Source organism: Struthio camelus, chromosome 2 (genome assembly GCF_040807025.1).
Source record: "Struthio camelus isolate bStrCam1 chromosome 2, bStrCam1.hap1, whole genome shotgun sequence".
Classification (NCBI taxonomy): Eukaryota; Metazoa; Chordata; class Aves; order Struthioniformes; family Struthionidae; genus Struthio; species Struthio camelus.
Genome location: NC_090943.1, coordinates 59,282,416 through 59,295,712, shown reverse-complemented (window position 1 = coordinate 59,295,712; position 13,297 = coordinate 59,282,416). Strand labels below are relative to the sequence as shown.

At 42.5% G+C, this 13,297-nt stretch overlaps 1 protein-coding gene across 10 annotated transcripts in view; it reads left to right on the top strand.

Annotated features, from left to right (window-relative positions):
- Positions 1-13,297, top strand: part of GLI3 (GLI family zinc finger 3) — a 219,281-nt gene that overhangs the window by 68,792 nt on the left and 137,192 nt on the right. For all 10 annotated transcript variants that reach the window (XM_068935978.1, XM_068935975.1, XM_068935976.1 and 7 more), the window contains one exon: positions 1,481-1,723. In XM_068935978.1, coding sequence (XP_068792079.1) covers positions 1,481-1,723 — 243 coding nt within the window. The remainder of the gene's footprint in view (positions 1-1,480; positions 1,724-13,297) is intronic.

The window sequence follows — 13,297 nt, the reverse complement described above, 5'->3', positions numbered from 1 at the left end:
AAATTCCTAAGCGTATTTTCATTTCCCTTCTAGTTACCTGTTTTACATCCAATGTGTATTCTTCTGAGATTTTTCATGTACTTTTAGAACTGCTGAACAACTTTTGAAAGTAAGCATATTTATTAATATTTCAGGACATGTTTCTGTATGCCTGCATGTACAATGTGGTTTATTAGAACAGGAATTCAGGGCTGTATTTGGAATGTAGATACTGGCTAGAATTCCAGCCGGGAATTATGCAATTGTTTAGCAAAAAAATCTCTGTATTTTATAAAAGCAATAACATAATTTTAGGAGGGCATTTACAGGAGATATTTGTATAGCTAACAGAATTCTTCGGCCACATGACCCCTGTGAAATATGCCTGAGAATGTGTGTCTGACCTTTGAAGAACAGAACCACTTGTCTGTTTTTCAGAGGGCGCATATGGTCCATAGGGGTTAAAACGCATGCAGGAGTAGAAGGTTTGTGAAATGCCCTGTTGAGGGGCTGTGTGCAAGGGATGTCAGTGGCACAGTGATCAGAAATCCCTTGGACCCTTCTGTAGCTGGTGAAAAGGTTTGAGGGGGTGACATTGGGGAAGAACCATGGAGCAGTTGGCCCTGCATACGGGCAGAGGGGGAGGAGGCCTGAAGAGCTTTTTCAGCTTTCCGCACACGGAAGTGATCACAAGTGATAAAATAAGCCTAGTCCATTTGACCTGCCTAATTCTCTCTCTCTCTTTTTTTTTTCTTTCCCCAACCCTCTTGGTCATTCAGAATTTTTGGGTTTGTGTACGCGGGTCTGAGGGAAAGAGGGAAAGATGTGTGCGCTCCACAGCTCTCCTTACGTGTCTATGGGGTGACACTGTTAGAGCAGGTGGCCTTGCTTGCTCATGCCTTATGCTGCTGGTGTACTGTATCTGGAACGATTTTACACGTTTTATTGTTGCCAACCTTACTTTTAATCACTAAGGACCTTTCTTTAAGGCTGCAGCCTCTCACAAAAGCAAATCTTCTAGGGATTGGAGCAGCACAGAACAGCAGCAGTGGGTGGCTAGACTTGATTTAGTCTCAGCTAGCAGGGTTCATCTTCTGCTGTTGGTGACAAATGGTTTTTTTCCTCCCAGTCAGGCAGCCAAAACTTCTAGTCTACTTGTCCCAGAGGCAAGAAAACAGCAAGTCTGTGTCCGTTCTTGTACGATTAATAGTCCTGCCGGTAAATGCATCAGTGAATGGGCGATGATGATCTACCGCTCAACTGCCACTTGATGTGAATGGGCTAGTTTTTTCAACGTGTATCCCAGAACATCTTTCATAACCACACATGCACCTACCGTCACAGACTTGCACCGCGGCTTTGAAAGTGGTGGAAAGGAGGAGGGGGGAGGAACTTTTTGTTTTATTTGCTGTAAAAGGGCTAAAAGTCTCTTTTTCTCTCTCTCTTTCTCTCTCTCTCTCTCTCTCTCTCTCTCTTTCTTTCTTTCTTATTTTTTTTCTAGAGGATGAAAGTCCTGGACAGACCTATCACAGAGAGAGAAGGAACGCAGTCACAATGCAGCCACAAGGTGGGCAAGGCCTCAGTAAAATCAGTGAAGAGCCTTCAACATCTAGCGAGGAAAGGGCCTCGTTAATAAAGAAGGAGATCCATGGATCTATATCGCACCTTTCTGAACCTTCTGTACCTTATCGTGGGACACTGTTTACTATGGACCCCAGAAATGGTTACATGGATCCTCATTACCGTGAGTATTTATTGCACGTTCATTTTGGGAAGTTGGAAGGTTATTGAGGCTGTCACATTTAATGTAATTTTATTAGTTGCTTTGCGTTGTCCCCAGGGAAAATCACTTTGCCTGGGTGAGGGTTAAGGTAAATATGATTTTTTCTCTTTGAAGGAAAACAGTAGGGAGCAGTTGCATTGCAGCTTGAAATTATCACAGGCCTCTGCAAAGCAGGCTTCCACAGAGTATATCATCTGTTGCTAATCCTCCTCAGCCATCCAGTGTTACATTTGTTCCACCTCCTTAATGCACGAAGAAAAAAGCCTCATTAAAGAAAGGAGAGAAGGAAAATGAAACAGGCCTTAAAATTCCTGTTTTAAAACAGTGTCAAAGTACGATATTAGAAGGAGGAAGGACCGACCATACCTTGTACAATGAGCATTTGTGGGGGAATTGGGAGGTTTATTGCTATGGTGTGTGTTTCTTCGTTTCTCTTTCTTTCTTTCGGGGGATTCACTTGTGTGTGAGGTGATGGGGTGGTTTGTCGTTTTCTCCGCCAGCTAGTTTCCTGGGGTTGTAGGGGAGGAAGGGAAAGCAAATGCTTTCAACTTCTGAATTCCTGCTCAGGCATTGATAAAAAAGTAAGAAATTAACTGACACTTGAACACAGATGTGGAACGGATTTCTCCACAGGCAGAATATGAGGGAGTTAAGCAACTTTTTTCATCTGTTTCTAGTTTAAAAACAAGAAAAAGAAAAAAATCATTTAGTTTTCTAGTAATGAAGTACATCTTGAGGTGTCAAGGCTTGTGCCTTTTGATTATAGATTTATCACCTAGTCAGGATACAGATTTGCCATTTAACCTTCCGGTCCCCAGTGCCAGATGATAGACTTAAGACCCACAAAGAGGGGCCAGTCTGCGTGGGTTGTTTTTTTTTTTTTCCACATCATTCAGAAATTTTAGTGTTTTAAGGCAAAAGGTCATTAGCCAGAAGACTGATTAGTGAGGACAGCTGATTAGTGCATGTTTTTTTGCTAAAGAAAGTGCCAAGGATAAAAGCTAATTTTATCCCTTCATTAGTTAAGCTAGCAGCAAAGGGGAATGTTCACTCATCAGGGTGCAGATCAAAGTATTTCTCACATAACCTTAAGTCTCACCAACCGCCTCTTTTAAAAAAAGAGCCTGATTGTTAATAAAGATGAAGGCAGTATGAGAAAACGAACACTTGTTGTCTTTATAGTTTAGATCAGTTTTTAGGGAAAAAGTTTGCAGTGAAGCTTTTTAGCTCTCTTCCAACATATATAATTGGTTTCTGTACATTGTCCTCCCACTCTCACGTAACCCCATTTGAATCCTTTAAGGGAGTTACTCATCTTCCTACTGAGAAGAACATGCAGCTTATTAGTGGCAGACTTGTCTGCAGGTGAATGTGCAGAGAAAACACTACTACTCACAAGCGGCGGCCCACAGAAACACTAGCTTGCAGGTTGAAGGTATCATTTGCAGCTTACAGGTTTGTGTATTAATGCAAACCCAAAATCTGATGGGAAAAAAAAAAATCCTGTTGGGAAAGCAGATAGCTTCTGTGGGTAGGCGGTGCAGCTAGGGAGAGACGAAACGCAAAAAAAAACCCCAAAGCCTAAAAACAACCAAACACCAAACCTTATGCTGAATTTAATGCTGATGGCTGCCATTTTGACCACTGGCCCAGCAGCCAACTCACCCTTTAAATCTGGAATAAAGTGCTATTGATACCACTAAAGATGCAGACTGAAGAATTAGGGCTATCCAGTCAGACTGCTCTTTTATTTTGTTTTCTTTTACTGAATTTATCTTTTGAGTAGAGTTATCAATATTTAATGTAGTTAATATGTGTACATTTTGACCAGTAGCACTAGCTGGTTAGGCTGTGTGGGCTACTGGAGAGGCATTGATACCAGAAGTTGAGAGAAAAACATAAGGTATCCAGCATATAGCAATAGGGAAGCAAGAGATCAGTTCATTTTTAAACCAACAACAAGATCTTCAAGCAGAAGTCTAGGCCAGGAACCATCACATGGACAGACCTACTTCATTGCTGCTGTAGTGAATTGTACAGTTTTACTTGTTGGCTTACAAAATCCGTCAAGTTATTTAGTGTCATATAAAAAGCCACCTGGCTTTTATTTACCTGTAATAAATATGATACAGAAGGACAACTAAAGAGAGAAATGTCTACTTGAATCTATAGGAAATCAGACAGGCAAACTGAAATTTTCATTGGAGTTGTATCATTTGTATATGTAAGAGATGCTTTCATCAAAGTGATGAGACTGTTCAGGTTGACACTTGTAGCGGGCCATATGAGGAAGGCTGAATAACGTAATTGTATCCCAGTCTCGTCGTAGCAACAGGTGAAGAACCAGCAAGGCTGTCATTTTCTTCCTTACTTTCTTGCCAGCCTTGCTGGGCATATGGATAGAAAGTACTGTTTTAACTCAACATAGTTGGGTATGTAAACACTCACAGTAATTCCTTAGTTTCCCTGTGGTTGGAAAATACAGACTTCAAGATGCCTAATTTGTGCTTCTATATATATGCACTTTGTATTTAAAAGTGTGGGCCGGCTTCCTGTAACGCAGGAAAAGGGAAAATAATTTTTTTGAAGAAGGACATCTGTATATTTTTATGGCAGAAAAAGAAAAAGAGCATTTAAGTCAATTGTGTGTGGAACGCATGTCCGCTCCAGGAGCTGCAGTTATTAGAAACAACTTGAATGCTTTGCATTTCTACATGTGAGTGTGCGTGTCTGGGTGTATGTGCGTTGCAGGATTTTTTTGTTGTTATAATTCTTTTTCCTAATTAAGAAGATTGATGTTGTAAATGTTGGAAATAATAGTTCCCATATACGTGGAATAAATACCTCACGGAGGGGGAGTTTGCTCTCCTGCGGAGAGCGGGTGGGGGCTATGGTTGTGTTTCAAGTGGACCAGCTTTTCAAACAGCTGGGATGAAACATGCTCTGGAGCTGACAGCCTTTCTGTACCGCCAAAGAGCTCCTCAACCGTGTAACGATTGAGAATGAGAGAATGGCCTCATGCTCAGCCTCAAATTCGCTGTCCTGCACAAGATAAAAGGGAAAGTACTCCCAGGCCTAAAGCAGAGAAATTTTTGTTTTCTGTCGTTTTTTTTCTGTTGGTGTGGACTTCTTAAGTACTGGTTGCAAAGTTGTTTTTTTATTTTTATTTTTTAGAAAGCTTGAAGGCAGGTAACAAAATTGCTAGAGTTTCCCTTCATGTGCTGCACCTTTTCTTTATTCAGGAGAGCAGAGTTCTTGAGTTTAACCACAGATTTTTGTGGTGTTTCTTAAGTGGATTTAAGAAACAGTGTTTCTCAAGCACTGATTGCTGTGGTAGTTTGAGCCCCTTGTTAACATGAATTCTGTCTCTAGAGATGGGGCTTGAGGCAGAGAGGTGGGGATAGGAACTTCCTTTTGTTATTCTCTCCTCAATTTTAATTCCCACGCCGATTTATGGCAGTACTAAGTCTGCCTGTCTCACAAGTCATTCCTCATGGAAAAAATGAATCATTTGTGATGTAAACACTTTGATTTAAAACATACTGCTGGTATTTTTCCTGGGGTTTCACAGCTCATCTGAAGGAATTGTTAGCTCCTAATTAGTAAAGCCTGAAGAGTTATCATAAGTAAAAAGCAGTGACAGTTCAGTTGGCTGTGATCTGAGAATTCCTATATACAGGAATGGTCCAGGCAGAATTCCTTCTGTTACATCTCTTCATCTCAAAGAGGTTGCACTGAGCATAGCTGAGAGCAGGAGCTCACCCTGCTTTTTTTTTTCTTTTTCTTTTTAAAAATGGATTTATTTTGCTGGGGTTTGAAGCTTCTGTGTCTGTCTGGGGAAGGGGGAACTGCTTATTGCACATTTCTTAGGATTAACCCTCCAAGGTATTGATTGCCCTCCGTTCCCACTGTGTGTGTGTGGACTTGTGCTTTGTAAGGATTGGGCCCCTCATAACTGCCACAATTAGCTTTCCCAGTGTTACAGTGTCATCTCAAAATCAATTTGCAAGGCGAACAAAAGAGCACAGCAAGGAAAATACAGTGGAAGTTCACTAGGTGCGCTCGTTCATTTACTGCGTTTTAATTTCTATTGACAAGAATTCCCCTTCCTTCACCTCCCCATAGAAAAGAAAAGAAAAAAAAAAGAGGAAATTAGAATTTGCTTCTGCAAATGCAAACTGGTGACTAGAAACTCTGCCTTAAAATATAATAGTGAAAAAGCAATGACTTTTCTTGGCGATGCTGCTTGAACTGTGATGGTCGGCCTTGTGTGGCATGTAGGACCATAAGAGCAGTCCAAGCTCATGGAGGGGCTCCCCGGGGCAGCCAGTGGCCTCCCTTGTCTTTTCCCTGGCACACTGTGGGCACAGCATGGGGCCTGCAAGAGGGACAGCAGGGACCCTTGTGGACAGTCCCAGAGCAGCACTTTAGTTTGCCCACCTCTAGCTCCTTTGGATTCCCAGTGTCGCAGGGACACCTCCTTGCAGAGGGTTTTACCCCTGCCCTGTTGGAGAGCGGAAGGAGAGTGTCCGTGAGGAATCCTTGTAGAGATTTAGGGCCAAAGTCTTTAAGGCTGCTTGGGACTCTTCAGTTTCAAAGTGAGTTTGGCCTCTTAAACACCTCTAAAAATCGAGGTGCTACTTCTTAAATCCTTTCCACAGCTTTTTTCAAGGGAGGGGCTTAAGCACTCTAGTAACAAAGCTATCCATTGACAGTGATATATGGAGTGGTTTCCAAATGTTGTCGAGGAGGGGCGGTTGAAAAAAGTCAAATCTGAAGCTTTTAATAAATCTCGTAGGAAAAAAGCCTCCAGTACAAAAGTGAATTTCAGGTTGCTGGTGTCAGCTGAGCAACTTGTTCTTAAAAGAAAATTAGCGTATTTACAAAAGTTTTTGCAAAAATAAATAAATAAATAAACTGTAAGCGTCTCTCAGAGGCCTGCAGTAGAAAAACATTACTGCTCTGAAAATCAAGCTTAGGGTCAGAGGCAACTTCAGTTTGAAAATTTGGAAGGAGCAGGAGCAGCAGACTTCTTTATAAACTGCTTATAAAAGGAAAACTGTTCTCTAAGATGCCTCCCAAAACTCCTTGGTTGTGTTTGAGATGTTTTGCTCACTACAAATACTCCTGTGCACTTCTCTGGAGTCCTGTGGAATTAAGCAGGATCGCTGTAGAGCACTAGAATTGCTGCCCCTGCTTCGTCCTCTCGTTTGGAAGTAACAGTTGCACCGATAGATTGACAGCTAGAAGCGGCACATAAAGACCCTTTCTTCTACTTGATTTTCTTTCTCCTCAGCATGAGACAGACTGCAACTGCAGAGCTGCCAATACCTGAGAGGCCTCAAAATGTAGTGTAGTTGAGAAGAGGAAAGATGATCTTTCTTTTTGTTTTGGTTTGGGTTTTTTGCTTTATTTTTATTTTAAGTGTAGGTGAATACATATCTTTGAATCTCGACCTTTGGTTTTTTGTCATTGCCGGGAGTGTTAATTTCAGCTGGAAACAATGGGCAATGATATGGAGAAAGTTGATCGGTTGAAAGTTGATCTCTGCAGGAGAGTAGAGGAGGATATTTCTGAGATCCTTAATGGCCCTATAGTTCTGCTGGACTTCAAATTTTTAAAAAAGTCATGAGGTTCACATTTTCAAAAAAGATTTTGTCCCTCTGTGGCACCTTAGAGAATTTATCTACTGGGAACTACTGGGTATGGAGCCTTCTGGAGAGCAGATAGGTTCTGTTAATCTCTTTTTTTTTCTGGTTATTTTTAAGTGCATGTAAGTTATTTTTCTTAAGGGGTGGGGGAAATAGGGGTATGGGAGATGTAAGTCAGAGCACAAATGCAAAAATACTGATCTCTTTCACAGATTTTGTTTGGTTTGTCAGGTAAAGTGTTTTTAGACGCTTTACAGTATATATTTGTTGTATACCTTCTTCATGGAAGGAGACAGAATACATTACTCAGAGCCACAGAATCATAGTCAAGAACACTGAAAAAAGCCAAGAAATAATCTAATTCCATCTCTTTAGCCTCAAGGCAGATGAGCTATCCCTAAATGAGGAGAGAATGAAAGACTTCTTAAAAGTTGCTATGTCCCCTGATATGTGAGCATTTCTGTCTTTAAGAATCGTGTCAGAACACCTTCAGCTGTTTTAGACTCATCTTGTGGCCCTACGTGGTAACTGCTGTGGCATCAGCAGTTCAGAGTTGGAAAAAAGCCTTCAGATTCCCTGAAATTTCGAACTGAAAAAAAAATTTTTTTGATAAGGTTTCCTTTTCCCTCCTAGAGATTTGTTAGCATGCAGGAGCTATAGTACATCCCATTGCTCTGTTCTCTGAAAAGAAAACCAAGGCCTGACATTGCACCGTTGTGCTCATTAGAGTCATGGCAACAGGCAAGCTCATTAGTTTTGTCTTTGTTATTAGTTATCATAGTCATCTTCTTTGTGCTGTTGTTGAGGATGCGTAGTGCAAGGGGTTAGCCAAGTATGACAGGTATGTACAGAACTAGTGGCCAAAGGAAGATAAACATCATTTATTGCAAAATTTGAAGCCTCCCATATAATGCCTGAAGTTGTTGTCTGTCTCTGTCAGTCACGTTTTCATGAGTGCCTTGCCTTGCAAGCATTTTCTGGCAAAGGACACACAGTTTGAAAAGCAGCCCACTTGATGAGGCTGCTTGGAGCTTTAAAAAAGATTAGCCAAGAACTAGAACTCAGTCCCATGGGGCTTTTGGTTACCCCTGAAGTGCCAGGATAGTGCTCCTATCTGTAAGGAGCTTTGTAGCTGCAACAACTCGAATCTTTGTGGCAAAGCATGGGCATCTCCATTCTTTACTGCCTCTTTACCCTGCATTCGTGTAGCATCCAATGCAGCGAGGTGCTGGACTCCTGGCTGGTTCAGTGATCATCATTTTCATCAAGTACTGCAACAGACTTTCCTGAACTGCGTGTGAGCCTTGTACTTGCTGTTGTATCAATCTTTTTACATCTGGTCAGCCCAACAGAGGAATTCAGTTGCCTAAACAGAGTTTTCAAGTGCCCTTTTAATGTTTGGGAGGATCCTAGTTGGTTCATGTCTGCCACTCTGGAAAGGTGCTGGGTCTAGTACATCCCGTGTCGTATCTGTAGACTCTGTGTAAATGTCTCAGATAACTTAAGGATCTAAAATGTCACTGTGTCTCTCTGTTTAGACAGTTGAATCCCACCCCTTGTGACGATGGCTAAAAGACTCCTCATCAGTGTTGTAACTGATCATTTAAATCATGGCGTTCAAAGGCAGAAAAAAAACTTGGAAGTTTAGTTTCTTTTTTTTTTTTTTTTTTAATCTCCACTCCCCTCGTCCAGCTCTTGTAATTACTGCCACAGATTTCTTCACATTGTGGGGGTACTCTACAGAAGGTATCTACTCTCTTTTATGATTCCCTAGAGTTAACTTTGTTATATCCTTGGTGCTTGTCAAGGTGAGATGTGATTGTGCACTACCTTCCATGCTGCTGCACTGGGGGGGAAGCGCAAAAGCGTGGGCACGGAAGGACCGCGTTGTATTCCAGAGGATCCCCCCGGCTGCGCAGTGGGGTACCTGCGCACTGAGAGTATGGGGTCACTGTGGGGCTACTCTCCCCGTGGCATAAACTCCACCTGGGAGTTTCTGAGAGGTGATGTGTTTCCTATTGACACAGTACCATTTAAAAACTGTCCCATGGAACCCTCTCAGCACCAAGTATGACCTGCTGTTGGAGTCTAGGATTGAACAGGTCTTCACTTTTCAGACAGTTGAAATGCTTTGGTTGTTGAACCGTTTTCATGATTGCTAGTGGATTCAGCTTTATTCCTATTGATTGAGTTCAGTACTTAGGAGGAGAGCCTCTTAGCCATATCCTCTGCTTCCTTTTATTCACACCTAGCAACCCAATTAGCTTCCTCTTGACTTGGCACTTGGATGGCTTATACACTACCTTTTAACCCCTTATTAAAACAGCGCTCAAATTACTTACAACTGGGGCTCTTGAGTTTGTTCAGTGGATCCCATCTTAGTATGGAGATATTTCAGGAAGGTTTCCTCTTTCAACCACAGTTACACTGGCTACCTTTTTTCATTTGTGATCACATAATTTACAGCTGGTACAGCAATCACCAGTGTAGGAAACCAGTACTGTACTAAGCACTGATGTATTTGTGGCTGTATTTTAAAGAGTACAGCTGCTGTAATGCTTTCTGATTATCAGCATGTATTGTGGCAAGAGAAAAGAGTTCATGTATGGGAGTGTTTGGTTGTACACCATCTTCTTACTTCACTGAAAAAAAATATGAGTTATCACTGAAAAAATACTAACAAGATATTTTATATTGTCGTTCAGAATGTATCTTACTGAGGGTTTGGAGTTCAGCACACATAGCTCCCCAGTTAACAGAATCACATTATGATCTAAATTATGCATGTTTCCTGTTTCACACTAAATAAGGTAAAGCGGAGGGTTCCCCCCTTGCTCACTCTGTTTTCCTTTCCACGTTTCTGTGCTGCCCTGAGCCATCATTTTTCCCAGACAGCCGAATGGAGCTGATCCAGAACCCAATGAATTCAATGAATTAACAGCTGCTGGCTTCAATGAACTTTGCAATAATCCCCAGTTGCCTTATATTGCAGCCTTTCATCTTACCTGCTCCACATACTGGCTGTAATTTACAATCATAATTCCCAAGGATCCATGTTACCATTTCACAAATGAAGAGCTGAACCTTGTTATTCCTGTATCTACAGCCTCCTGTTGAAGTAGCTTATGGTAACAAGCCAAAAGTAATGGCATATGACATGCTTCGAAATAAATGGCTGATTACGGTAACAGCTGAATATAACACCATACCAAGTGTTGAAGCAAATAACTGATGAGGTAGAAAGTGTTGAAATAAATTTCATTCCAGCATGTCACACTTTTAGTGTAAAAAGGTGCTTCATTTGATTTGTATGTTTTTTTTTTTTTTACCTGACTACAGATACTGCTCTTGAAAGCCTACAGCTTTGGCCTTGACTTACATGAGAAGTCATTGTTGAAATGCAATGAGACTATTTATGTGAATGAGGTTTGTTGGATCAAGGCCTGTGTTACATATGAACACGGGTCACTCAGTTTGCTGGGACACACCAGCATGGTAGTGACAGAAAGCTGTTGGCATTGATGTCATGTTTCCTACCAGCCGATATTTGGGATGGCATCAATAATAACGAGCTATAGTGCTTTTAACAATAATGGTGGTGCCAGACATCAAAAAGGTCTGTTGCTGCTGTGATAGGAGTAGATTTCTTTTTTTCTTTTAGCTAGAATGGAGAAAAGGAGCACCAGTCATATATCACAGGCTAATCACTGAGCCGCCCAGTATTCAGGTTGTTTGACTTGGGGAATGTGTAAGGTATGGCCTGGTCATGTATGCCTCTACTTTACCTGAGACTGGCAGTGCCCATAGGCTATGGTTGTTTTCATTTTGACAGATGTAAATTTTTTCTGTTTTTTCCAACTTGAGTACAGAACATCTCAACAAGCTTATAGGCAAATAAAGAAGTCCCTTGTAAATAAAGACCAAAGGCCTGATCTGCCTTTGTCTGCTCCCAAGGAGAAAATTACTAAGGCTGGGCCAAACCCAAAACGTTGGCCTGTGAAGGTGTTTCTCAGTTCTTGTGGGGAAATGGCACATCTCTTCAAATAAGGTAACTATTTTCCACCTACATTGCAGATTGCAACGTACATTCTACATTTTGTAGTGTGCCTTCCGTCCTTATGTGCATTTTAAGCCAGAGAGGCAGGTTGAGGACGTGCTGCCTTAGTGTTACCTTCTAGAGACATTAGTTGTGCGTGTATCACTCTAAAAGAGTAGCCTGTACAAGAAGGGCAAGCGAGCTCTGTGTCTGCATCCTGGCCAACCTCTGTCCCTGGAATTTGCTCCTATACAACCTATTTGAGTGTTGCCAGTGTTGTGCTAACACATGGGGCTCCCCTGGGCAAGCAGGGTCCTGCTGGCTTGGAAAGGTATAGTCCGGTTGCTGCCGAGGCCACGCTTGAAGGCTGGCAAAACGGAAAATTATCATGTCTTATCTTAAGGGGGCGTCCTCATGGCTGTCTTCAGGAGGTGATGGTAGCTATGGATGCTACTTTTCAAGGCTACACAGGGTACTGGCATGGTTCTCCAAGGAAGATTCCGTAAGGCCTCAAACACAGAGTTATGTAAAACGGTGTGCTCTGCTAGCTGTTGAGGAGAGAAGTGACTATTTTATTTTCTTACGGAGGCTGGTGCCAGCCTGCCACTGCTTTGTTGGCCCAAAGTGCAATTCCCTGTTGTGGGAATTGTCACAGCGACAAGAAGCGACCTTTCTTCAACTTTACATTCCTTCTGAGGAGGGTGCATTGCAGTGTGCCTCTAGGCCAAGTTAATTTGGCAACCTATGCAATAGGTCTTGGCTCCAGAAAACGTTGTGGGTCCACTCAGTGTTTTCCAAGTAAAGCCTTTCTTAATTAACATTCATGCCCTATGTATCTGCTTGTTGTTTGCTGCAGTCTTTGCTTCTCTGTCTGTAATAATGAGAAATAGGATATCCAGCTCAGTATGATGCAGAATCTTTCCATTTACATGATTGTTTGAATTCTTCCAGCTGTGACTTCCCAGGAAGCTTTACGTACAAAAGGTGCTTTTTCCTTCTTGCTTCCATCTCCCTGTATGATACTTTCCGGAGCCCGAGCTGACTTCCGCTAATGACATCCTTTCATTTTTCCAGTGCAGGAGGGGATTGAGTAATGCTGCTGGCAATGTCCCGTTCAGCCCAACTGATACCTTCCTGTCCCTCTGACAGTGCCATGCGCATAGTTGAAAAGGACTTGAAAACTGTTTTAGAGCTGACTTGAGTGCAAGAGTGGCAGAGCAGGGGTGGGAACTATAGCAGAATTCCTCTTCTGTCTGGCCTTTTTAGTACCCTGGTAACTTGCATGTTATGGCTTGTAGCCATCAGAGTAAAATCCGATGACAACCCCTCACACTCATCTTCCAGGTTCTGTAACGGTGGTTGATGCCTGCCGGAAGTACATATTACCACACAGGGGGAACATGTTTGCCAGCATTTCACTGTTTGCAAACTGAAACCCTGACACATGACATTCCCTCTGTGTGTGTGTAAAGATGGAACTTGCTGTGTTTCAGTTTCTGCCCGTCGCCTCTTGTCCTGTCGCTGGGCACCACGGAGAAGAGACTGGCCCCATCCTCTCGACACCCTTCCCTTCAAATACTTATACACATTGATGAGGGCGCCTCTCAGTCTTCTCTTCTCCAGGCTAAACAGTCCCAGCTCTCGCAGCCTTTCTTCAGAGGAGGGATGTTCCAGTGCCCTCATCCTCTTTGCAGCCCTCCGCTGGACTCTCTGCATTAGTGCCATGTCTGTCTTGTCCTGGGGAGCCCAGAATTGGACACAGTACTCCAGACGTGGCCTCAGCAGGGCTGAGGAGAGGGGCAGGATCACCTGCCTCGACCTGCTGGCAACACTCTTCCTAATGCAGCC